At 42.1% G+C, this 24,663-nt stretch overlaps 1 protein-coding gene and 1 long non-coding RNA gene across 3 annotated transcripts in view; one reads left to right on the top strand and one right to left on the bottom strand.

Annotated features, from left to right (window-relative positions):
* The window catches only part of LOC133506580 (uncharacterized), a 24,480-nt gene extending 3,943 nt beyond the window's left edge, over positions 1–20,537 (top strand). Inside the window, exons 2-5 of one of the 2 annotated variants that reach the window (XR_009796534.1) lie at positions 14,684–14,956; positions 15,035–15,109; positions 20,222–20,335; positions 20,423–20,537. This is a non-coding gene — a long non-coding RNA (uncharacterized LOC133506580). Of the gene's footprint in view, positions 1–14,683; positions 14,999–15,034; positions 15,110–20,221; positions 20,336–20,422 lie in introns of both variants that reach the window. The other variant, XR_009796533.1, reaches the window with a different exon arrangement.
* On the bottom strand, positions 853–24,663 carry fhdc1 (FH2 domain containing 1). Its single transcript, XM_061830851.1, has 13 exons — positions 24,472–24,663; positions 13,569–14,129; positions 11,533–11,594; positions 10,358–10,460; positions 10,196–10,281; positions 8,750–8,850; positions 8,294–8,364; positions 8,110–8,217; positions 7,409–7,479; positions 6,882–6,999; positions 6,619–6,783; positions 4,609–6,539; positions 853–1,325 (listed from the first exon to the last, which is right to left on the bottom strand). Exons 2-12 carry the CDS (start codon positions 13,944–13,946, stop codon positions 4,611–4,613), a joined length of 3,192 nt encoding a protein of 1,063 aa, XP_061686835.1. The 5' UTR covers positions 13,947–14,129; positions 24,472–24,663; the 3' UTR covers positions 853–1,325; positions 4,609–4,610.

The following is a 24,663-nucleotide window of genomic DNA, read 5'->3' as shown; positions in this document are numbered from 1 at the left end:
AGTGGCACTGAAGAAACAACAGGAAGCTGAACTGGAGGTGGCAGAAATGAAGATGTTGAGGTTCTCGCTCGGAGTGACCAGGTTGGATAGGATTAGAAATGAGCTCATTAGAGGGACAGCCAAAGATGGATGTTTTGGAGACAAGATTCGAGAGAGCAGACTTCGATGGTTTGGACATGTTCAGAGGCGTGAGAGTGAGTATATTGGTAGAAGGATGCTGAGGATGGAGCTCCCAGGCAAAAGAGCGAGAGGAAGACCAAAGAGAAGGTTTATGGATGTGGTGAGGGAAGACATGAGGGCAGTTGGGGTTACAGAGGAAGATGCAGGAGATAGGCTAAGATGGCAAAAGATGACACGCTGTGGCGACCCCTAACGGGACAAGCCGAAAGGAAAAGAAGAAGAAGAAATCAAATTATATTGCTTGATCAAAATTTGTGTGGGCCTTTTTTTAAAGACCTTGTCAAAATAAGTCATAATTTTATGAGAAAAATACAAGTGTTAAAATATGACCACAAAATTGCCACTATGGGTTTTTGTAGAATGTTGTAGATTTTTTGCATTAGTTGTCATGTAGATGGTGCCCCTAATATTGTGACCGCCCATTTGGAACCGGTTGCCATTGAAACTATTACAAATGCCACGCAGACTACACACACGCACACACACACACTGACAAGGTAACATTGTCTCTTTTGTGTTCAATCCACTTGATTTGCATGAGCCACGCGCACACACACACACACACACACACACACACACACACGAGAGCTGTTTTTACGTTCTGTATGTAAAGCTTTAATGGTCAGAAAAATACATTTTTGTTGACATTATGTATAAAGAGCAGCTGTATGAATGTATTGATATGTACGTATGGAGCTACATAAGGCTTTAAGGCAACAGGCTGTTTGGTGTGTGCGTGTGTGGTTGCCATAGTGAGGATGGCACAATGCACTTTTAAGAGGCTGACGCTGATAAAACACACAAGCGCGACAAAATGACATCAGCGAAAAGGCAGCAAGATCAAACACCTGCAGGGCCACACCGACAAGAAAAAAAAGTGGGAATATTAAAGGGAAAAATGTAATTTTAGGAGAGGAAAAAAGGTGGAATTTGATAAAATCAATGTGGTGGTCTGACAAGAATAGAGAAGTAATAACATGAGAATAAAGTTGTAATATTATTAGAAAGTCACAATTTTACAGGATATGCACAAATATTATTGGGCTAAATTTGCAATATTACAAAAATAAGTATAATTTTCCAAGAATGAAGTTCATCCGTGCATCCGTCCATTTTCCATACTGTTTGTCCTCGCAGGTGTTCAGCTACAAAAAAAAATTCAATTCATTCATCATAAATTACAATTATTAATTCATAATTTCATAAGAGGGGAAAAAAGGTACAACATTCAGTCAAAATATATATGAATAAAGTTGAAAATTACAAGGAAAAAGTTACACCTAAAATTATAATCATAATTATATTATTAGAAAAGTTAGAAATGTTATAGAAAATAAAGTGATGATAGTTTCAATATAAGGCTGAAGCTGTAATATTTCCCAGAAAAAAATGCCCAATTTTATTAGAATAATATTGTAGATTTGAAGAACAAGTTAGACCCAAAAAAAAGTCACATTTAGCAACAAATGACTTGTAATTTCAGGAGAGAGAAAAAGGCATAATATTTGGCCAGGTTTTTTTTTCACAAGTTGTCATTTGAAATGTTAAATTTTGTAAGAATAAAGTCAGGAAATTATAACTTTTTTTTATCGAACAAAGTCAAAATTGACTGAAACTTATACAGGAAAATGCAGATTTTGGTCCAAAAGCGTCATCTTATAAGATTTGTTGTAATTTACAAACATATATATATATAGACATGAAAAAAAGAATAATTTAACATCCGATGTACTACTTTGCATTATGAAAAAAGTTGAATATGTGGTGGAATTATTGACATTCAGTTACTAAAATTACTACTTCATTCTCGCAGTATTACATTTTTTTCCCTCTTCTCATAACTTCATTTCGTGTGATTTTAGGTTTTTATTTTTCCTTTCCGGTGTAGCCTCCACACTTATGTACACAAAATATTTACTGTATAAGATATAAGATAACGCACAATCTGGGCATGCACACATTTCCTTAAAATATTCATCATCATCATGAGGTACACCTTTAAAAGCTACATACTGTAACAATTGTTACTGTAAAATAACCAGGTGCTACATTCACAGTCAAATTGCCCCCCCTCCCCCAATAATACAAAAAAATATATATTTTCTAATATTTGGTTAGCGTTAGCATCGTAGAGTGTCACGCTTCCCCGTGAGGTACAGAGGCGTCCTAGAAATACTACCAAGGGGCACAACAAGTACCGCACTTTGCATAACGGATTACATTTTTGTCTACATATTGTAGTACTTTGTAGAACTACATTGTTTTGTAAGGTTAAAGCACTTCTTCACGTAGCGGCCACATCATGCAGCGTGTTCGTTTTGTTCAGGTAAACAAAATATCTATGCGCACAGTAATACAGGTGTATTTCTACCACTTTTTTTTTTTTTTCGACATAAAAATGACCCTGTGTGTGACATGATCATCACAGTTAGCCCAAAAAAATTAAAACTGGGACAGAAATAGAGTGGGGTAGCTTAAAAAAACAAAACAAACTTTTGTATAATAGTGGGCTGTATTCAAAGAGAAATGGGAGTTGGGCCAGTGTTGCGCGGATGAATTACGAAAAGTGCCGAGTGCAGTAATGGAGTACCCCATGTACTATATGTCAAAATTCCAAAACACCCGTACTTATCTGCTGCCAGTGTGAGTGTGACTATTTGTCTCTATGTGCCCTGCGATTGGCTGGCAACCAGTTCAGGGTGTACCCCGCCTCCTGCCCAATGACAGCTGGGATAGGCTCCAGCACTCCCGCGACCCTTGTGAGGATAAGCGGTTTAGAAAATGGATGGATGGACATTGCTCATCTGAATATTATGGCCTTCCCTCTTTTGTATTCATTTATGCACTTTCTGTGCATAGTTTAAAAATGACCAAAATAGATGTGCCCCACTCTAGTTCTCACCTGTTATTTTTTATGTTAAAAAAAAAAAAAAAAAAACGAGGTTCGAGGTTTAAGATCAAAGCTATGATTTTTTTTTAAATTACAAATTAGTTACATTTTGTGTTCATTACATGACAATGGTTTTTTCTTGTTACTTCAAACTTCCATCCACCCATCCATTTTCTTAGCCGCTTATCCTCACAAGGGTCACGGGGAGTGCTGGATCCTATCCCGGCTGTCAATGGGCAGAAGGCAGGGTGCACGATGAACTGGTTGGCAGCCAATCGCAGGGCACGTCGAAACAAACAGTCACACTCCCAATCACACTTTGGGGCAATTTAGAGTGTCCAATTAATATTGCATGATTTTGAGTTGTGGGAGCAAACCGGAGTTCCTGGAAAAAACAAACTCCATACAGTCGGGTCTGGGATTGAACCCGTTACTACAAACTTGATTCTCGTAATTTTTTTTTCCCCTCTTATCATGACTTTGTTCTTGTAAAATTCAGATTTTTTTTTGGGGGGGGACAATTACCACCATTGAAATGTAATAAATTGACTCTTGTAATTTTACTTTTTCTCTTAAAATATTTTTTTCTACTAGTCATTAAAATTTATATAAAATTTAATAAATGAAATAAAATTGTAATCATCTTAATAGTAAAATGTATTTTTTTCATTAAAGTAAACTATAAATAAAATGATTACATCCTTGTAAAAACTACAAGCTTGTAAACCAAATGTATGACCTTTACTGTCTGACTTAATTCACAAAAACATAATTCTCAAAAAATATTACAACTTTATTCTAGTCAACATCTGAACATTTTTAGTTAAGGATTCTCTTTTAATTTATATTTTTATTTATTTATTATTTATATATTTTTCTTTAATGTCTTTTTCATAACATTTTAATTATACAGTCCTGAAATACTTTTTTTCTTGTAATATTAGATTTATTCTTGTAAAAGTATTCAATAATTATGACTTTATTTTAATAACATAAAATTCAAGTAATATTATGACTTAAAAACAATAATTGTTAATTTTCTATTATTATTACAATTTTCTTCTGTTGGAATTCCTCCTCAAAACTAATCAGCAATTCTGTAAGAAGGAAGTTGTAATGTTAGGTAAAATGTTTTTGTAATTTTACAAGAATAAGACTAGTAATTTTACGACAAGAAATTCAAATTGATAAATGGAATTTTACGAGAAGAAAGGCAAAATATTCAGTTAAAAATATGTAGTTTTTCAAGAATTAAGTCAGAATTTCACAAAAATAAAGTTGTAACAGTATGAGAAAAATAAAGAATAATTTTTGAAAAATTACCATTTTATTTTGAATAACTAAATGTACTGTATTTTGGAATGAGTTCTAATTTTATGAAAATAAAGACTGTTTACGTGCCTGCTGATTTTCATTGGTTCCTGTTCCTGCTGAGGTGATGAAAAATAAATTAAAAACAACCACTGACTTGCCCGTCTGTCGATTCCGAAAGTTTCTCATTTCGAAGGCAGAATATCGTAACTTCAATTGGGGCTCACTTCTACTTCCAGCTGGGCTTGGCACTCCTGTAGGCCATCCCCGCTTCCCGAGACTGGGCAGGTGGCGTCTGGCTGCGATAGGCGCTGCGACTGGTCGTCTTGACACTGTGCACCCGCCGCAGCGTTGTCCGCTCTTCGCCGGCCGAAACCGTGGATGCTAATTTAGTCTGCTTGATGGACGGATGCCGACTCAGGACGGTGGTGACGTGAGACGGTGTGGACAGGGCGACCGGTTCCTTCTTCGTCCGGGAAGACGACGCCACTGTGTTCCGGGCAAAGCTCGGGACATCGACAGCACTCTTGGAGCTCGGCGCCTGTAAGCTGCCGTTTTCCGAAGACGTGCCGCCCAGGACTTCCGCCTGTGCGAGAGCCCTCATGGTGGAGCGACACATCTTCTCCTCAGGTGCCGGCTTGGGAACGTGTCTAAGGGGTTTGGCGCTCGGCTTATTGATGGAGGAAGTCTTCCTTAAGTTAGTAGAATCGCACGTGCATTTGGAGGCGCTAGTTGGGTGGGATCCTCTCTTGGCTTTCGAGTCGTCGGGAGGTAGACTGGAGTGTCGCTGTGGTCTGGGTGTCTTTTCGTGGTGACCTCTTGGTGGGGTGCTTTGGTCACGGAGAGGCCTATCTAGGGCTGTCTCTGGTTTCTTTTTGCTGCCCGCCCTGGTAAGCCGGCTAATGGGCACCACTTTCCGTATGCTCTGACTCTCGCTGCTGGTTAGTGTTCTCACACCACTGTTGCTCCCACCTGGAGTGTATCCATTGCTTCCACCTTTGCCTCCACTACCACTGGCACCCCCATTGGCACCGCTGCCAGTTCTGAAGCAGCTTTCGCCACCCATACCACCGCCTTCGCCCCCTGTCTTGCTTTTTGTGCATACTGGTTTCCCGTTGCTTCTCAAAGCCTCTTTCACGACGGTGATGTCGCAGCTTTCGGTTTCCCACTCTGTCGGCGTCGCAGAGGCGGCATCAGCTGTTCTTGGTACTGATGAGTCCCTGGGTGGGACAGAGTCCAACACGGCTGATGGAGAACTTAGTTCTCCAGGGGTTTCTCTCTCTTTGTCACTTGTTCCCGTGTGGAGTCCGTCTTTAGAAAGGGAAGAGCTCTCAACTTCAGATACATCCAGTGTGACTGAGCAGTCTGCTTCGGTGGAGTCTGGCATGTTAAACGCTGGCTTCCTGTTGGACAACGGGGTGTCTGATGGCAGTGGGGTGTCACAGGTGGTTGAGGAAACTGAGTTAGTTTTGTCCTCTTGTGTCAAATCTATTGCTGCTCCTGGAACTACGTCCAAAGTCCGGGAAGGGGGTTGCTTCTTTTGTTCCGGATCAATCCATTGGATATCGTCCTGGTTAACACAGTTTGGACTCTGGAGGTGAAACGCTTGCGGCCCAGGAACCAAAGTGTGCTTCTCTACATTCACGTTCATGTGGCCGTCAATGAATCGGGGAGACCACTGGTTGCCGCTGTTGTTGTTGTTGTACTGGTCTTCATCAGCTTTCAGCCCTGCTGAGGAAAACCTGGCGAGCGGGCTGATGGGTTCACTTTCGGCACGAGGGGATGTGAGCTCTCGGTTGTCGATCCAAGGAGTGGTTTTGCGCTGGTGCGCACGGCCTGACCGAGGCAGGCTGTTGAACTTGTCTCCGAACAGCTCCAGGTAGCTCTGGAGCTCCCGGTCTGCGATGGACGTCATCGTGTGGCGGTGACGGCGGGCGCTGGATGAGCGTCCAGGAGGACTGTGAGGACTCTTTGACCTCCCTTGGAAGAAATCGAGGAGACCTTCCTTGGTGAGAGTCTCCACGTCGTTCTCACTGCTGCTGCGAGCGAATGCACCACCGCTGCCGCAGTCTTCGATCGACCAGGCCAGTCGTTTTTCCTCCAAGTCCCTCAGGCGATGCTGCCTCGCCGCCTCCTTTAGCTCACGGTCTGCATTGTCCTGCGGAAGAAAAAGTAAACGTTAAATGAGACTTTTTAAATGTGCCCTTGATGGCGAAGTGTTAAGTGTGAGAACCCACCTTGATGGCTTTCTTGAACTTGACACAGAAGTCGTGGAAAATGCGAAAACCTTCGTCTAGCTTGAACGCGTCCTTGTCCTCGCAGAAGAAATCCACTAGCGCGTTGCCTTCCTTGCGAAGTTCCAGGCAACGGTGTTCCAGATCCGCAAGCGTCTGCACAGAACTCTGAAAATAACGTGGTACAAACAGATCGACTGATTCCTCAAAGTGATATTATACAATAGTCCTGCATGTCTTGACAATTGATTGATTGAATCGCGGACCTGGAGGAAAGACTGGAGCTGCTGCAGTAATCCAGGGTCTCGCTGCACCTTCTCCTCAAGGGTTCGTATGCGAATGTACAAGGACGAGAACTCCAGCTCCATGTTCTCCACAGAGATCCTACAGAAACAGAAAAATGGGTAATCGTAGTTTTAAAGCCATCCATTATCTGAGCTGCTTATCCTCACAAGAGTCGTAGGAGTGCTGGAGCCTATCCCACCCTGAAGTGTTACCTTTTCAGTCTTCAATTTTACCGTGCTAAGTTTTTACACGCTTTATGTGTAACTTTTGAAGGTCATGAGTTTTGCACGCTATCCTAGTGAGTTTTATATTTTTCCTTAATTATTAACTCATGACATAATGCAATTTTTAATCATGTTTGCATTCAATATGTATTTTTTTTACATTGTTATCTATGTTTTAATGCAGTAAAGTTTGTGTGTTCGTAAGATTCCTGCCAAAGTCAAATATGAAAGGTATTAAAACACAACATTTTGACTTAAAGACATTCTTCTTTTTTATACGTTACCTGGCTGCACTGTGGATGTGGACCAGTTTTTCCGGAAACCTCAGCAGTGCCCCGTCTTTTTTCTTGGCCTCCTAAGAAGAAACATGTTTGTTCGTGTAGTTTTTGCAGAAGGGGAATGAATGTTGGGCAATGCCCTAGCCCGATACTGCAGATGACATTTGCCAGAAATATTTAAAAGCTTTTTTAATGATTTTATGGAAAACACAAAATATATTAAATAGAAACATAAATTTAAAAAAATATTTAATATAAAGGTACAAATTATTACATACAAATAGGGATAAAACTAAATATGAATACAATATAATAAAAACCTAAACCATGTTCATTAAAAACATGCAAAAAAATGTAAGAAATTTATAATACCATGAAAGTTATTAATAAAGGAGGACACATTTCTAAGCAAAAATACAGCACAAGTAAAAATGTAAAATATCCCGGATAGAAGACTAAAAATTTGGAAAGTACAAAAGGCTAAATTCGGTATACTGTACAATACTGAAAAAAAATATGTAATAGCATCCAAATGATTATTTAATAGTAGGAAAAATTATGTAACAATAAAATAGGTAAACATTAAGTTCAAACAAAACAAATAGAGTAAAAAAAGAAAAATAGTATAGGTAGGTGGTGCAGGTAAAATGTGATACTGTAAAAATGATTTATAAAATTGTAAAATTAAGGAAAATCCCAAAAATTACCATAGCAACAAAATGTAGCAGGTTCATCCCCGGCTTGTTGGCTTTGGTGTCAGCCAGCGAGAGCAACGACGACAGCTTGAAGCCCACCGCGTTACCAGCGTAGCCTCCCTAAACAAATGTAAAGCAACACACAAACGCTTAATCCTTTATCGACCTGTGACCTTGTGCAATGGCGTCCACCTACCGCGTTCATGATGTTTCCCGCCTGCAGGACAAGATGCAAAATGGCGTGGAGCTCCTCGCAGCTCATTAACTCTGAGGGATCAAATCAACCGCAGGGTTAAAATGACTGTCTCAATGTGCCCTGCAATTGGCTGACAACCAGTTCAGGGTGTACCCCGCCCCCAGCCCGTTGACAGCTGGGATAGACGGCACCACTCCCTGCGACCCTCGTCAGGATAAGCGGCGTAGAAAATAGATGGATGAATAAAATTAACCTACTAAACTTTACAATAATAAGAAATACAAGGAACTTTATAGCACATAAATACTGTAGTTTAGCTACATTTACTGTAGCATCAGTCCATGTAAAATGCAAAAATGGTTCGCTTAGCATCATGTGACAGTGTGATCAGATATCAGGCGTGAGCACACTCGAAAGCGGACACCACACGCACATAGGCGTGTGCGCCGGTGTTACCTCGAGTGGCGACTCGTACGACATCGATGTCGTGACTCATCAGCGCGCAGGAAGGAAGAAACTCCTCACTGAGCACCATCGCCTCAATACGCACCTCCAACCTGAAACAAAAAAAAAATGATGTCATCACACTTTGTTTTGAATGCATGCCATGCTGATGTCATTATCATGGGTGACCACTGTAGAGTAACTCGTGATGCAGTATCAATATCACAATTATGGCACTATTTAGCTATTTGATTGAATGGCTTGATGGAATAATGATCAAATATCATTGATTATAATACTATGTATGAACTATGTATCTACTATTACTGGTATTTTGTCATTACCGTAGCTAACAACATTGCGACAATGCTCCATTACAATGTTATAAAACATTGCAATAGTATTGCTCTATAACATATTGACTTAACAATAGATACTGTACATTGTAACAATGATATATGCGTATTACGATACAGTGTTATACCTGTTATTGATACTGTGATACTGATACGTTGCAATGCTGAATTTTGATTGAACAATACATTAAAATAATTAGATGTTGCTCTTACAATACACTGCGATTACAATCGATTAATTGTGACATATTGTCATACAAATACATAACGATACGGATACAATATAATAACGAAATCTGTCAAAAACTAGCATTAACTTTTTACGGTTATGTTTTTTTTTTTTTTACCGGCCCTTTTAGGGCTGTGCTAGCATGTTGCTGCTGTGTTACTGCCACGTCTCAGTGATTTTACTGGTATGTTTTTTTTTTTTTTTTACCGGTCCTGTTGGCACCGCTAGCGTTAGCACCTCGCAAGCGTCTTTCTGGTGTGTTACTACCGCGTCTCAGTGATTTAGGTATGTTTTTTTTTTAACTGGCTATGTAAGTGCTGTGCTACTGTGTTGCGACTGTGTAGCTTACGCAGCTGTTTTTTTTTTTAACCGGTATGTTGTTGTTTTTTCAACCATCCCTGTTTGTGCTACAGTGTTGCTATGTTAAGCTAAGCAAAGGTATTAAAACTTTGAAAACTTTCTGTGTACTGTCTTTCTTTGTAAATATCTCGTGTTTTAATGTGGGCTTGTGGCTTTTACACAGGTGCAGTTTATGTATGTACAAAATGGTATTTCCTTTACAAATGTACTGGGTGAGGCTTATAACCAGGTGCGCTCTATAGACCGGAAAGTACGGTATATATTTTGTGAACACATTGTCATATTGATACATTATGATACGTATTACATTTGACTGGTGACATTTGACAAAATGTGAGCACTGTTCTGCACTATAAAAAAAAACCTACACCTGAAAATGTAGTTTGTGATTCCCACTGTTGGGACACAATATGAACTTTAATCTGATCACAAGTGAGTTCTAAGAGAAAAGCCTGAACAAATCTGAGTAATCCACCCAGACAAAAAAAAAAAAAAGTTAAAGAAACGACTCACAGCGGCACCTGGATGAGCAGAAACATAAAAGAGTCCACCAGCGTCAGCTTGTCCGGGTCGCCTCGGAACGCCTGCAGCTTTTTGGTCTATGCAAGGCAAACGGGAAGTTTGATTCTGTTTCGCTGTTGTCGGCGTAACAGGGTGACGTGCGCAAACACGAACCTCGTCGGTGTCGGGCAGCAGCTTGAGCAGGTCTTTGAGGGGCTGGGCTCCGTACGTCCCGCCGTGTCCTCGCCTTATGTCCTCCACAATGCAACGGTTGGACCTAAAAGGGAGGAGAATGGCCCACAGGTGCGCCGTTTTCAATAAATTCACAAAAGGCGCTATGTTGACGTAGGCCACGTTTGAAAGAGAACGGTTGACAATACACAGGAAGCAGTGGGGACGACATTCAGGGATTCGTTTGGATTCATAAAGTTGCACACTTATGATGAAAAAGTCATTTTGGGAATGAAAAAAAGTTTTTGTACCGTGGAGAAAAGTTTGTTTTTATTGAGGGGAAAAAAATAATTTTACAACTCTTGGGGGGCGGTACAACAAGCATAAAAAGTAATTTTGGAGATATGGTTTTGATGTAAAAAAAAAAATTATAAAGTAGTAGTTTTAGTCATGGAAAAAAGTTGTAGTCTTACAAAAATAGTATTTTTGTAGATGTTTTTTGAGGAAAATAATAGTTAAATTTATGAAAAAAGAATCTTATGAGAAATAAGTTATTTTCAGTTTTTTTTATGAAAAAATGTGCAACACTACAAGATAACATTTTTTAGATTCCTTTTTTAGAAAACCCATGTATTGTTTACAGCATAGAGTTCAATATTCAGATTTTTTTTGGAACGTTACAAGAATATTTTTTTTTCAAGAAAAGTGTTATTAAAAGAAAAACATTGTGATAATGGTGATATACTTTCGAAAAAAAGGGTGTCATCTCTTTTTAAGGCTGTAGCTGAATTGGTAGAGATGGTCATACAGTGACCAAAGGGTTGCCAGATTAATAAAAAAATGTATTACAAGAAAAAAAATTTAAGAACAAAAATTATTATCAAAACTTGGTCATTTTCTGTGTCACGTGTTGCTCTTGAATATTGTATGCATCCATACTGCTTTAGCATTCCAATCGACAACCTTGTGGGCGACACCTAATGTACTTTCTGCTCCTAACCATTTACGTAATCTGATCTCCTAATCTCATCAAGGACAAACAGAAATGTGACAAAGCTCATTAACAAACACACATTCGCACACTAATCCGCAGAAAGTAGGAAAAAGTACGAGTGCTTTAAACGTGTTCTCTGGGTGTTGAAACCCGAAACACAGGACAAGAGACGGACGGGACTTACTTTTTGAACTGCTTGAGGAAAATGCCCACATTCATTGCCCTCTTGGAGTCCAAGATGCTGATCTGCAACCACACACAAGGGGGCGACGCGTCAAATACCAAACAGGAAGTCTGAGGACGCTGTAATATGCAGGCCAGGACAGTAGATGATGATGTCACTTCCTCCTCTACTTGGGACCTTTTTTTGAATACCCTTCACTGGGTTCTGTTTCCTTAAATAAAATCGGGCCCTAAAATTGATCCATAAAGAAACACCTTTCCTCCAATTAATGCCTCTCCTCCAACGCATGCCTCCCCTAAAATTTACACACCTTAGACTCCTCCTCAAATAACTATCCTAAAACACACACCTCAAATAAATGCCTGCTCAAACAAACACCTATCCTGAAAGAGCCAACTTCAAAGCGAGATACGTCTTCAAGTAAACTCCAAACTCCTAAAATAGACGCCTCCTTTTAACGCACACACCTCTATTGAAATAAATGCCTCACCTCACATAAACTTCTCTTCTCATATAGATTCCACTCCACCTCAAATAAAGTCCTCTTAAAAAAAAAACTCCTCACCTTAAATAAACGCTGCTCTTCAAATACACATGACAAAGACTGTAAAATGAATGCCTCTCCTCAAAAATAAGTACAAATTCAAATAAACGCCATCCCTCAAATCAAAGGTCTCCCTGATAATCAAGGTAGTTCTTCAAGCGGTGGACTCCTCAATTTAACGCCATCTTAGGTCTCAACCCAAGATGTTTTGACTTTACAAAGCCCGTCCCCCGTCCGCCATTTTGTCTGGCTAATGCTTATCCGTGTTTGTGCGCTGGGAGTATCCTCGCATTTTTCGCCCTCCTTTTAAGACATTATGCCCCCACAGAAGAAAGCTGTCTTTTAGCAATGCTTCTGCAGCCAAAAGAAAATCCATTACCATGGAACCAAACCTCAAGATCATAGAAAGATTGGAGAAAGGAGAGACGCTAACATTACCAAGGCTTCAGTCGGTCAACCGTGGTGACAGTTATTAAAGACAAAGCCCGTGTTTTACTGCATGTGAAGGGTTCCGTTCCTATGTCGGATCAAATGATTACCAAACAAGGTTCTTTGATACTTGTCGAGATGGAGAGGACTGAGCACCAGGTTCCTTGGCAGTAGCTAAGCACGGCCTCCCTTTCTTCTCCAGCCCCCTCTCAGCAGTAATGCTCAGTACACCATCTTGTTTATTTCAATGTATTTGTTTTTCATACAAAGTATTTTGATGTAAATTCTGACTTTAATAGTGGAATCCGACTTAAGTCGAAATACGAGTTAAGTCGGTACTGTAGGAACGGATCTCAGTCGTAGACCGAGGACTCCCTGTAATCAATGCAGCGCCACAAATCAACGCCTCCCTTTGAACAGATTTGAGCCTATGCACATATTTCTTTGACACAGAGACACGATTGGCCCATTTGGATTGTATTGCTAACCAAAATAGGAGCACGTACATTAATGAATAGAGGTTCTGTGGGTAATATTTAACTGCTGATGGCGTTGGATGTACATTTTACAAATATCTAACAACTAATCTAGAATGTTTGGTCCCCTACTTTCTCCCCGTGTTATATATCATAGGTCAGGTTACATATTTTCTCAGAACGCCCCATTGCTACTTGTTGCCCCCGCTTCTCTCGCACACTCAGAAACTTGATACCATGTGTAGCGTGGCGCACAGGGTAATTGTGTGCCCTGCAACTGGAGGGTCACCGGTCCGATTCCCCGCAAGAGCGCATGTCATTGACGTGTCCCTGGGCAAGACACTTAACCCACGTTGTCCGGGGCTGGATTTGGTCGGAGGGGACGTAGCCACAGAATGGCAGCCATTCGTCAGTCAGCCCCAGGGCAGATGAGGCTACACAAGTAGCTTCTCATCACTAAGGTGTGACTGTGGAGTGAGTGAATAATGTGTGGAAGTGCAATGAGTCTTACAGTATCATGAAAAGCGCTGTATGTGTAATTTAACGGTAACGCTCCATTAGGTGTCGATCTAGATGCCCAAACTGACCTCTTTCTTGCTGTTGTCCTTGAACGATCGGGATCGGGAGACCCGCGCGCCCGTTCCAGGAGCGGTCGCTGACCCCAGGCCACCCGTACTCGTCGCCTCCTGCTGGCCAAAAAGCTCCTCCACAGACCGGACGTCGATCTGGTACTGCTGCTGCCGCCCCACTAGCGTCCAGATGTTGGGTCTCTCGCGGACTTTCTCCTCCGGGATGGGCTTCCAGAAGAAGCTGCGGACTCGGTGTTTCTTCCTGCTGGGTTGGGGCAACATGGGAGGTGGGGGCGGCGGGGGAGGGGGTGGCAAAGGCGGCGGGGCCGGCACATCGTCGAGGGAGGGCGGCTCTGAGGTGGCGGGTCTGCAGCTCTGGGGCTCACTAGCCAGCATCGTGGGGAAAGCTGATTAGCATGTGAGCGCTAATGCTAACTAATTTCACACTGAAGACCTTTCAGTCACTCGGAGGGACGGTGGTGGCGTGTCCTTTCATTCTGTTTGGCTGCATCACTCATAGGGGGACCACCCGAAGGACGGGGTGGGTGGCGGCCAATGGGCTCCGCTGCAAAAAGTGGGCTGAAAAACAAAACATACGAATAAAGAAATAAGGAACATATAACTGAGTTGAAGCAAAATCTGTTATCTACGAAGAAAACTAACATTTGATTTGACAAGATTGCAGAAAAGGTGTAAACGTAGCAAATGTAAAACCCCCCATGGAGTCTTGAAACTCATTTATATCACCTAAATTTACAGAATAAAGTTTGAACGTAAGCAGTTTTCCAAATTTCAATCAATTATACAGTACATGTTCCTTGCTGCTTCGCGTATTTCGACGTCTGAAATTGTCGCGGGTATGTAGGCGCCTAACCTAGCTGACGCTGGATACATCCTTAACTGGTTGCCAGCCAATTGCAGGGCACATATGAGCAAACAATCATTCGCATTCACACCTACGGGCAATTTAGAGTCTCAATTAATGTATTTCAACGGATTTGAACTCAGGTCATCAGCACTCGAGCTTAGTCAGTCACTGCGGGACTTTTATACGCTATTATAGTTCAGTTTAATGTTTTTGTTAGTAAATATCCATCCATCCATTCATTTTCTTTGCTGCTTATCCTCACAAGGGTGACGGGGAGTGCTGGAGCCTATCCCAGCTGTCAACGAGCAAGAGACAGGGGACACCCTGAACTGGTTGCCAGCCAATTGCAGGTCACACAGAGACAAACAGCCGCACTCACAATCACACCTATGGGCAATTTATAGTGTCCAAGTAATGTTGCATGTTTTTGGGATGTGGGAGGAAACCGGAGTGCCTGGAGAAAACCCACGCAGCCACAGGGAGAACATGCAAACTCCACACAAGCAGGGCCGGGATTTAAACCTCAATTCTCAGAACTGTGAGGCCAACGCTTTCCGGCTGCTCCACCGAGCCGCCGTCAGTAAGTATATAATGTTGAATTGTTTTGTTCTGTCAGTTTTACAGTAAACATCAACTGGGAGTGACAAACAGCTTGAAGCAAGGACACTTTGCCTCTTACTTGTAGAACCGCGTGAGTGAGTTTTCGTTTTCTCAAAGTGATGTCATACAATAGTGTCCAATTTAATAAGGAATACTGTGTTGCCAAAGTTTGAGATACAATCATTTTTTTTCTGTTTTGTTTTTGTCTGTTTTGAGCATGACCGCAGAATTGAGATAAAAGTATAGAATGGTGACAGAAAATCGATTCCCTTCACAATAAGCGCCAGTGTAGTAGTAGGGACGGTTTAATAATAAAAAAGCCTTCAAGATATTGAAGTTCACTCACATTTGAAGTTTAGTCAAACTAAAGAGAAGAAAGTCAAAAATATGTCACTTATTTGAACCAACCAAACAGTGACGCTTGAAGAATGGCCCGCTTGCCACCTTGATGCTAACATATAATACAAAACGCCATTGACATGCTAATGCTAAGAAGCAAGAGATATTTCAACACAGTTAAGCAACACATCCAGATAATACTGTATAAAAATATTCACAGCCATATAATATTTCTCATCTACGAAATATTACAAGTTACCTTACATATAAATCAATTACAGAAGCAGTCAAGGTGTGTGTGTGTGTGGGGGGGGGGGGCTATTTTTACCCCACCTCCTGCCCAGTGATAGCCAGGATAGGCTCCAGCACTCTAACGACCCTTGTGAGGATAAGCGGGTCAGAAAATGGGTGAATGGAATATAATGTATTGTTTTAATAAAGTAGAATATAATAGTGCATTTTGAGTGTGTTATGAATGTGGTCATGGAGTTAATGCAACTTGTATCTCAAGACAACACTGTACTTTAAATAGTGTCTCTAAATAACTTTAAGTGTGTTTTCATAACGACAAAAATAGTTTGAAGCAGATCTTGGGAGACAAAGAACAAGCATAATGTGTTTTACCGTGATTTGAGATAATTCGTCCTGGAAAGATTTGAGATTTTTTTTTTCCAGTGTGTGGAGCTATAAAAACAAAGAACGGGTCAGGATTAGGAGGTGGAAGTCAGGCATCTTGTCACCCACAATCATCGGACATTAGCGGCGACCCAGGGGGAGGGGGCGACGGATCAAAGAAGCCCAAAGGGGTTTACAAACAGGAACTTGGTCAGATGTAATTTTTGTGCCAGTTTTTGAAGAGTTTTGAAGTCTGACCTGGTGCGTTGAAGGCTCTGACGCATGCTCGCATGTGGTACGAAGCACGAGAACATTATGATGATATCACGGTCTATGGTCAATGGTATCGCGCAAGACTTAATACTTTCGTACACCGGTTTGGGTTTTGATGAGGGTTTAAAGTGAAGGCCAGGGATTTAAGTGTTTTAAGACAGGGTTAGGGTTTAAAAATTGGAGTTTGAAAAAATGGTTTAAGTTTGTATTTCAAGCCTGGGTTAGTTAGGATCTCAAATTCGGGTTCCAAGCTAGGATTCAGGTTTCAATTATGGATTTCAAGCCAGACATGGGGCTGCAAAGTAGGATTTAAGTGTGGGTTTCAAGACAGAAGCCCACAGTTTACTGCATTCCCAGCACTATGTCCACTGTGTACATTGTCTTCTTTTCATGCATCCATCCATCCATTTTCTTAGCTGCTTATCCTCACAAGGGTCGCAGAGAGTGCTGGAGCCAATCCCAGCTGTCCCTGTGCAGGAGGCGGGGTACACCCAGAACTGGTTGACAGCCAATCGCAGGGCACATAGAGACAAACAGCCGCACTCAAATCACACCTAGGGGCAATTTAGAGTGTCCAAGTAATGTTGCATGTTTTTGGGATGTCGGGGGGGGGGCAGAGTGCCCGGAGAAAACCCACGCAGGCACGGGGTGTACATGCAAACCCGCACAGGAGGGGCTGGGATCAAACCCGGGGACATCAGAACTGTGAGGGCCAACGCTTTCCAGCTGATCCACCGTTCCGCCCCTTTTCATGCATGGTACAAATATTTTAAACATCAAAGACAAGCCTCTGTAAAACGATGAGCCATTCACTGGCAGGGTGGAAAAAAAAAAAAAGAACCAGTCAGTACTCGGGTGTCACAACCCACTCAACATGTCCGCCAATCCTGCCACATGATACGTTTGTTGACACTCACGAGGTTAAACTCCAGCATGCTAACAGTGTGAACAATCTACCACCTGATTAAAAATCTGGAGGTTTTCCCCTCATTAAGCCAAAACATGAAGTCGTTAGCGTCAAACGTTGCTTCAACGGAAGCGTCAACGTCACGTCTTGTTCGCCGCCTGATACTGGGGGACATGATTAATTCATCAAACTCATTTTGAACATCTGAACTCCTTGTGAGTCATTGCTAGCGTTAGCCCGTGGCTAATTGAGTCCTGAAAATGCGAAAAGCGTTTCCCTCGGATTCTAACAATCATGGGAACATTTCAATTAACACACTTTCCGGCGAGTTCTCATCTTATCTCAATACTTTTGCGCTTCCGTTTCCTGTAACTCGCTCATCTTTTTTTTTTTTTTATGCAAAGATCACAGAGATGCATCGGCAACTTCCTCCTACATGAGCAACTTTTATCCCGCCATCTGCCACGAACGTTTCAAAACTCATCTGTCGCTCCAAGCCCTCCACTTGCCAACTTGACCCCCTCCTTACTGTTCTGGAAAGTTGAGTGGAGTTCACTGCTACCGTATAGCGCTTGGATATAAAAAAAAATGTATAATGGCAAGATTTATCAAGATAGTCTGCTTTTAGTTTATGAAAACAAAGTAACAGCGGCTGGCTATTTTTTCCTACAACCGCTAAGTCAAAAAAACAACAGCATCTCAGTGCTGTTTTTGCGTTACCTTTAAAGGTCAAGTTGTCTTTCATAATCCTCCATAACTAACATCCAATTTCCTGAGGGCCCCCCCGCCGGCCGGAGGTCTTTCAGCGACGCCGTGGGGGCAAAAAGGTGCCTTCCAGAGGGACTTACCGGGACGATCCTCTATACTCGGTCGCCGTGGGAACCCTCGTTAGCAGAGAGCTGTCGGAACGTTTTTTGTTTTTCATCCCGCGGACGGGATGATGGATACCAGGATGCCGGACATTTGACTGGCTACGCGGACGCTTATGTAACACTCGTACTGACCACGGAGAACAATGAACGGTGTTATTGCAGCAATCCCAGATTAAGAGATTTTTTTTCTTTTTCACACAGTTAAGAACTTCATAAGAGTGGACTCAAAAATGTTAGCATTTCAAACTACGTTTAGGGTTCTAGTGTTAAGATTTCAAGACAGGGTTAGGTTTTAAACAAGGGTGAGGGTTTCAAATTCCAATTCAGGTTTCAAACGAGGATTTCAAGTCTGATTTCAAACAAGGGTCGGTCGGGGTTGCAAATTACGTTTAAAACAGGGTTAGGATTTGAAACAAGGGTTGAAGTTTCAAACTCAAGGAGGTTTTCAAGCCAGGGTTAGAGTTGCAACTTCATTTTTTTTTGTATTGCGTTTTAAAAATGAAAGAAATCCAGATACAGTGCTCCCTCGGTTTTCGAACATCTCACTTTTTGAACAAATCGGTTTTCGTACAAAAACTTGAAGATTTTTTCTATTCCATTTTCGAATGAAAATCGGTACTCGAACACCCCTAATAAAACCCGGAAATAACAGAACGCGGGCGGCCAGACCAGCTGACGCACCCACGACACGCTTTGTTCTTGTCAATTCAAACGAACCCCCGGAAATAACATAACTCGCGCGGCGGTTGTTTCGGTTTTGGAACAAATGGGTTCTCAAAACGCCTTCCGGAACGGATTGTGGTCGAGAACCGAGGCACCACTGTATTTTCCATGCTTTCCCTTCCTGCCTCATGTTCTCCAGGCCAATTAAATTCACCTCAATTTTGTCCCTGATGAGATTCCGCTGGCCCACAATCTATCAATGTGACTATAAATAGGAGGCGGACTCCTTTGCTTCCATCACTGCATGAAAGCCACATGGAAAAAAATATATATATTTTTTTTAATTAACTCATGGGACACAGTGAAAGTCATAACTACAACTGGGGGGGGGAGTGTAAATATTGGGGCAAGTCTCAGTGTGGCAAGAGAACAAGCGGAATGAATAAAGATATTGCACAAACTATTTAAAAAAAAAAAAAAGAACTGGAACTGTAATAACTCAATACAACGGGACCACAAAGACTGAACCGCAAAATAGAAGGGGATTACTGAAATGCAAATTATTATTTTTTATTATCCTGTACACATATATTTTGGGAAAAAAATGCTAGAATAATTAACATATTTTCTCAAAATATTAGACAAGACTATTGCAATTACTTGTAAATGCAATGGCTGTAGAAGACCACAATGCATTTCCCCACCAGCCCACCTTTTCTCTTTTTTGAGATAAATCATGGATTCCATTCAATGCAGTTGCTGTACCTCGTGGGAACGTTTGGGAACTACAATTGAAAAGAAATCCCAACTTCGTCATAATTCAAACTTCCGTCCATCCATTTTCTTTTTGCCGCTTATCCTCACAAGGGTCGCGGGGAGTGCTAGGGCCTATCTCAGCTGTCAATGGGTAGGAGGCAGGGTCCACCCTGGACATGGAGACAAACAGCTGCACCCACAATCACACCTAGGTGAAATTGAGAGTGTCCAATTAATTTTGAATGTTTTTGGGATGTGGGAGGAAACCGGAGTGCCCGGAAAAAACCCACGCAGGCACGGGGAGAACATGTAAAATCCACACAGGCGGGCCTGCTTTTGAACCCGGAGCCTCAGAACTGTGAGGCCAACGCTTTACAGCTGCCCCACCGAGCCGCCCATAATTGAATATATTGTTAAGTATAAAATAAACTGTATTGATATTTCCGTGTCACACACAAGCTGAATTTGAAGCAGATCATAATAAAACTGGAGTCTGCACATAAACATGAGTGCAATCACAAATAATAACTAGATAAAGCAATCCTGTGCACCTGCTGTGGTACCACACCTCCTGTACTACACCCTATAGAGTTTACCTCAAACAGCCTAATAACAACATACTATAGTAGTGTTTTGCACAGCTGCAATTAAACGCATATAACAATGTTAATACTAGCCTGTAAGTAAAGGGAGTTGGTGCCTGGGAGTGCTATAAAAAATCATCTTCCAGGTGGCGAGCCTCTTCTGAACTGTAATTGTTTTTATTATTTTTTTTTAGGGCCAAAGGCTGACCGGAACAAAACACAGTAACTGGCAATATGTGACATATTCCATTTTGGAAGTGACTTGGCCAACACCGACCGTAAATGATTGACACTCTCAAATAGGCCAGGTAAGAGACCCCCAAGAAAAGGCCTGCGACTGGAAAAACCGAAGGCTGGCTGACTGACTGGTCTCCTGTTTTGTTCTTTTGTTACAGTGGAGTTACGGCTGACGTTTCTGGCTTGCAGCGGTGTGGCCCACTCCCATGTGCCACCTGAGCAATTTGGACCCCCACCCCCAACCAAAACTAAAAGGCAAATATGTCGCTAACATCTCGGGCTAGTTTGTTTTAGTCTGGCCTTAAGCCGACACTTCCGCATGCGGCATTATTTAAAGGTGGAGCAGGTGCCGGTGTCGTCGTGGAAACGGGAGCCAGGAAAGGGGCGGAGGGAATGCAAACATGTTTGTGTGCCGCCACTTTCCCACTCCACTTCCCCGGGGGCAGCGAGACACTCAGTTGAGCAGAGGGCACACAAATAATCTGGACAAAAACATTTGATCACGTATAGTCATATATCCCTTCAAAACAGTACACATATTGTTATTGAGGGTCTGCTGGGAACATCTGGCGGAATCCCCTGTTAGAGGGAGTTTCATGGACATTGGGGGTCAGTCAACACTCGGGTGGTGGTTCCTCTTTTGAAGAAGGGAGACTGGAGGGTGTGTTCCGTTTTCAGGGGAATCAGACTTCTCAGCCTCTCTGGTAACGTCTATTCAGGGGTGCTGGAGCGGAGGGTCCGTCGGGAAGGCGGATCTCAGATTCAGAAGGAGCAGTGTAATTTTTGTCCCGTTCGTGGAACAGTGGATCAGCTCTACACCTTTGGCACGGTCCTCGAGGGGACCTGGTAGCTCGCCCAACCAGTCTACATGTGTTTTGTAGCACTGAACCCTCTGATACGGGCTGTTCAATCCCTGTACAACTGGTGTCAGAGTGTGGTCCGCATTGCCGGTCGTTAGACTGATTCATTTCCATTGAGAGTTGGATTTAGCTAAGACTTCCCTTTGTTAGCAATTCTGTTCATAACTGTTATGGACAGAATTTCTACACACAGGTGTAGAGAGGGTCTGGTTTGGTGGCCTCAGTACAACGTCTCTGCTCTTTGCAGGTGATGTGGTTCTGTTGGCTTCATCAATCTCCAACTCTCACTCGAGCGTTTCGCAGCAGAGTGTGAGTCGGCTGGGATGAGAAATAACAAATCTAAATCTGAGACCGTGGTCCTCAGTTGGAAAAGGGTGGTGTGCCCTCTCCAGGTCTGGGATAAGATCCTGCCCCAAGTGGAGGAGTCTGCAGTGATATCGGTCTGATGTCGGAAAGAGGGAGCCAAGTCGAAAGCCAAACCTCTCAATTTACTGGTCAATGTACGTTCCTACCCTCACCTATGGTCAAGAGAGGTGGATCCTGACCAAAAGAACAAGATCCCGGATACAAGCGGCCGAAATGAGTTTTCTCCGCAGGGTGTCCGGGTTCTCCCCTAGAGATAGGGTGAGAAGCTCGGTCTTCCAGGAGTGGCTCAGAGTAGAGCTGCTGGTCCTTTGGATTAAGAGGACCCAGAAGGTGGCTGGAAGATCTGATTCAGATGCTTTCCCGACGTCTCCCTGGTGAGGTGTTTCCGGACACGTCACACCAGAAAGAGACCCAGACTACGTCTCTCGGCTGACCTGGGAAGGACTCGAGATTCCCCCGGAAGAGCTTGATGAAGTAGCTGGGGAAATGGAATCTGGGTGTCCCTACGAAAGCGACTGTCCCCGTGACCTAAGCTGTAGAAGACTGATGGATCTTCACTTATATACAAGCCTTTTGTGGAAATCCTCTTCCTGGACTTCTTTTTTTTTTTTTGGCTTTCATCAAGCAATTATTCAAAAACTTTGCGTTGCTTGTTTTTGTGTGGCCCAAATAAAAAAGATAAAATTCATCTGATTACCCCCACAACCCACAAAAAAAAATAGATTTCCAGGCTAAATAAATAAATCATTCAAATGACAACTTTTTGGTTTTGCAGAAAACTGTCAAATGTTATCCAAATATGCAATTTAGTAGGTTTTTTTTTTAATTTTCAACCTTTGCTTTAATTTCATCCATTAATGTTCTCAATTAGAGTGTATGAAGACAGAAGCATTCGCGGAGGTCCTCTCATTTGACCCACTTTTAAGCTTTCACCGAGCGTAGGATATTCATCTGTGGCAGTTTTTTGGGTGGCAAAGAGTGGGACAGGTGGGCTGTTTAATTTTAAGCCGTATATCCTAAAAGAATCACACTGGTAAGACTAATTTCCAGGCTATAAAGAACACTTGAGTGGACCCCATGTTGGCAGCGACCATTCAGCTGGCTGCCTCGATCCCACACAAATAAATCAGGCCCTCTCACCACCACCCAGAATCTTCCTCGGCGGGATGACGTCAGCGGATTGAGTTTTCCAAGTGAGTCTCAGCCTCCACAGCAACCGCCCAACCTCCGCCCTACCCACCCCCACCCGAGTGATCCGACCTAGGGATTTTTTTTTTCTCCGTTCTTGCACAGGGGTATTGTTCCTCACACTTGAATGGATTGGCCTCTAACTCATCTCAGCAGGCGCAGTAGTGTACAAAAGCCAAGGAAAGGCTGCCTCGCAAACAGGCGCAGAGTTATAAAAACTTTTGTAAGGTTCCGCTGGGCTCTCAGACGGCGAGCTAGCTAGCTAGTTAGCTGCAGAAAAAAAAACAAAACCTCAAAAAAGGTTGTTTTAACCAAACAAGAATCTGAACCAGGAAGTTAGTGTTTGAGTTCAAATCAGGCAAGCGCTAAACTTTGTTTGAAAAAAATAAAATAAATAAAGCTAGCTAGCTAGCCTCCAACGATGGATGGAATATTTTAGAACGTCACTCAGGAGCAAAACAGAGGCCAACTTATTATTTAGTAATACAATGTGAACTTCTAATGAACAATAAATTATCCAAAGACTTTTCCGATTGGAAAATTCACAATTGTACAAATCCAATCACCAGCAAGCTAACATTTGCATGAAACCAAAGCAGTCACTCAAAGTTAGCTATTGGAGTATGCTAATTACGCAAATCAGCATTATTGGTGGAGATTTAACAAATAAATGGCTGTACATAAGATCAAACGAAAAAAAAAAAACTTAAGTACATTAGCAAAACAACTTTGAATTCAAATCATCTGACCTGAAATTTTAATTCACAAAATGTCACCAGATTCAGATTTTTGTACTGCGAATTCGCAGGGTAGTTCAGTATGGCTAACAACTGAATTTGGCATGAAACAGGATAGATTACAAGCTAGCCTGAAATGTTGGCTCATATTTAAAATACTGCACTCCTTGATTTCAAAAATTTTACTTCCACTTTTTTTTTTTTTTTACCTACAATATTTGGTTGCAGTGACATACAGTCTGCAAATATGCATTAAGTTCATTAAAGAAAAGTCACAAAATTGTGAAACACTACCTATTACTGATGAAACAAAAACCCAAAGGCTGATTCATTTGTTAATCACTTGGAATTTTAATTAACTCTAGTGTCGCAAGAATTTTAAATCATTGAGAAATTGTAATTTTTAAAAAATGGTGAAAATTGTAAGTACAGCTACAGTTATCACTATTCATTTCGCTAGTAATAACCGATTGCTTGATTTGAAAAAAAAATTGATACCAGTGATTTGACCACATCATTTATACATCAATAAAGCAGCTGCTTTGCAAAATATGATATTGAGGTACAGTAGCAACCACACACAAAATAAGTATTAGGAAAAAGAAGATCAAACTTTTTCATTTTACATTACTCAGCTCTACACAAAATTGCAGGAAGCTTTAAATTTGAACATAAAAGGTTCAATGGACTTGTGAAACTTTTTTTTGGGGGGGGGGCATAAAAATATAAAGGCCAAATCTGTAATAATTTCTAAACTACTTTCGATTCCAATAACAGAGATTACTTTTCTGTTGGGTCTATAAGTGCGACAAATTCTGAGCCAAAAAGTAAATAAACTACGTTATGATGTCATTTGTGGACCTCCACTGCATTGCAGAACCACCTCACGGTGACCTTTCGTGAGCGACTCGGAAGGTCCGCACGGCCACCGGTGAATGATGCAAACGTTTGCCCCCAAAATGGCACTCTCGGAACCGGCTGCGGGCGCCGCAACGCACCAGACGGCCACAACCGCATATTCAAAGACGCACAGCGGTGTGACGAGGCCTCACTTACCGGGTTAAGATGGTTCCGTTCGGTCGGGACACGTTAAAAAAAAAAAAAAAAAAAAAAGGAAAAGAATTTTAAAAACGCTCCGACGCCGTTGGACTCGTGGCCGAGGAGACTCCCCAGGGCGAGGTTGGGGGACCTGTGTGAGTGATGCAGCGGTACCGAACCACGGAGCCTCCGAGCACGCACTCAGCTGCA

The sequence above is a fragment of the Syngnathoides biaculeatus genome, chromosome 9, assembly GCF_019802595.1.
Source record: "Syngnathoides biaculeatus isolate LvHL_M chromosome 9, ASM1980259v1, whole genome shotgun sequence".
Lineage (NCBI taxonomy): Eukaryota > Metazoa > Chordata > Actinopteri > Syngnathiformes > Syngnathidae > Syngnathoides > Syngnathoides biaculeatus.
Note: the sequence above shows the minus strand (reverse complement) of the source record. Positions and strands in the feature narration are given on the sequence as shown.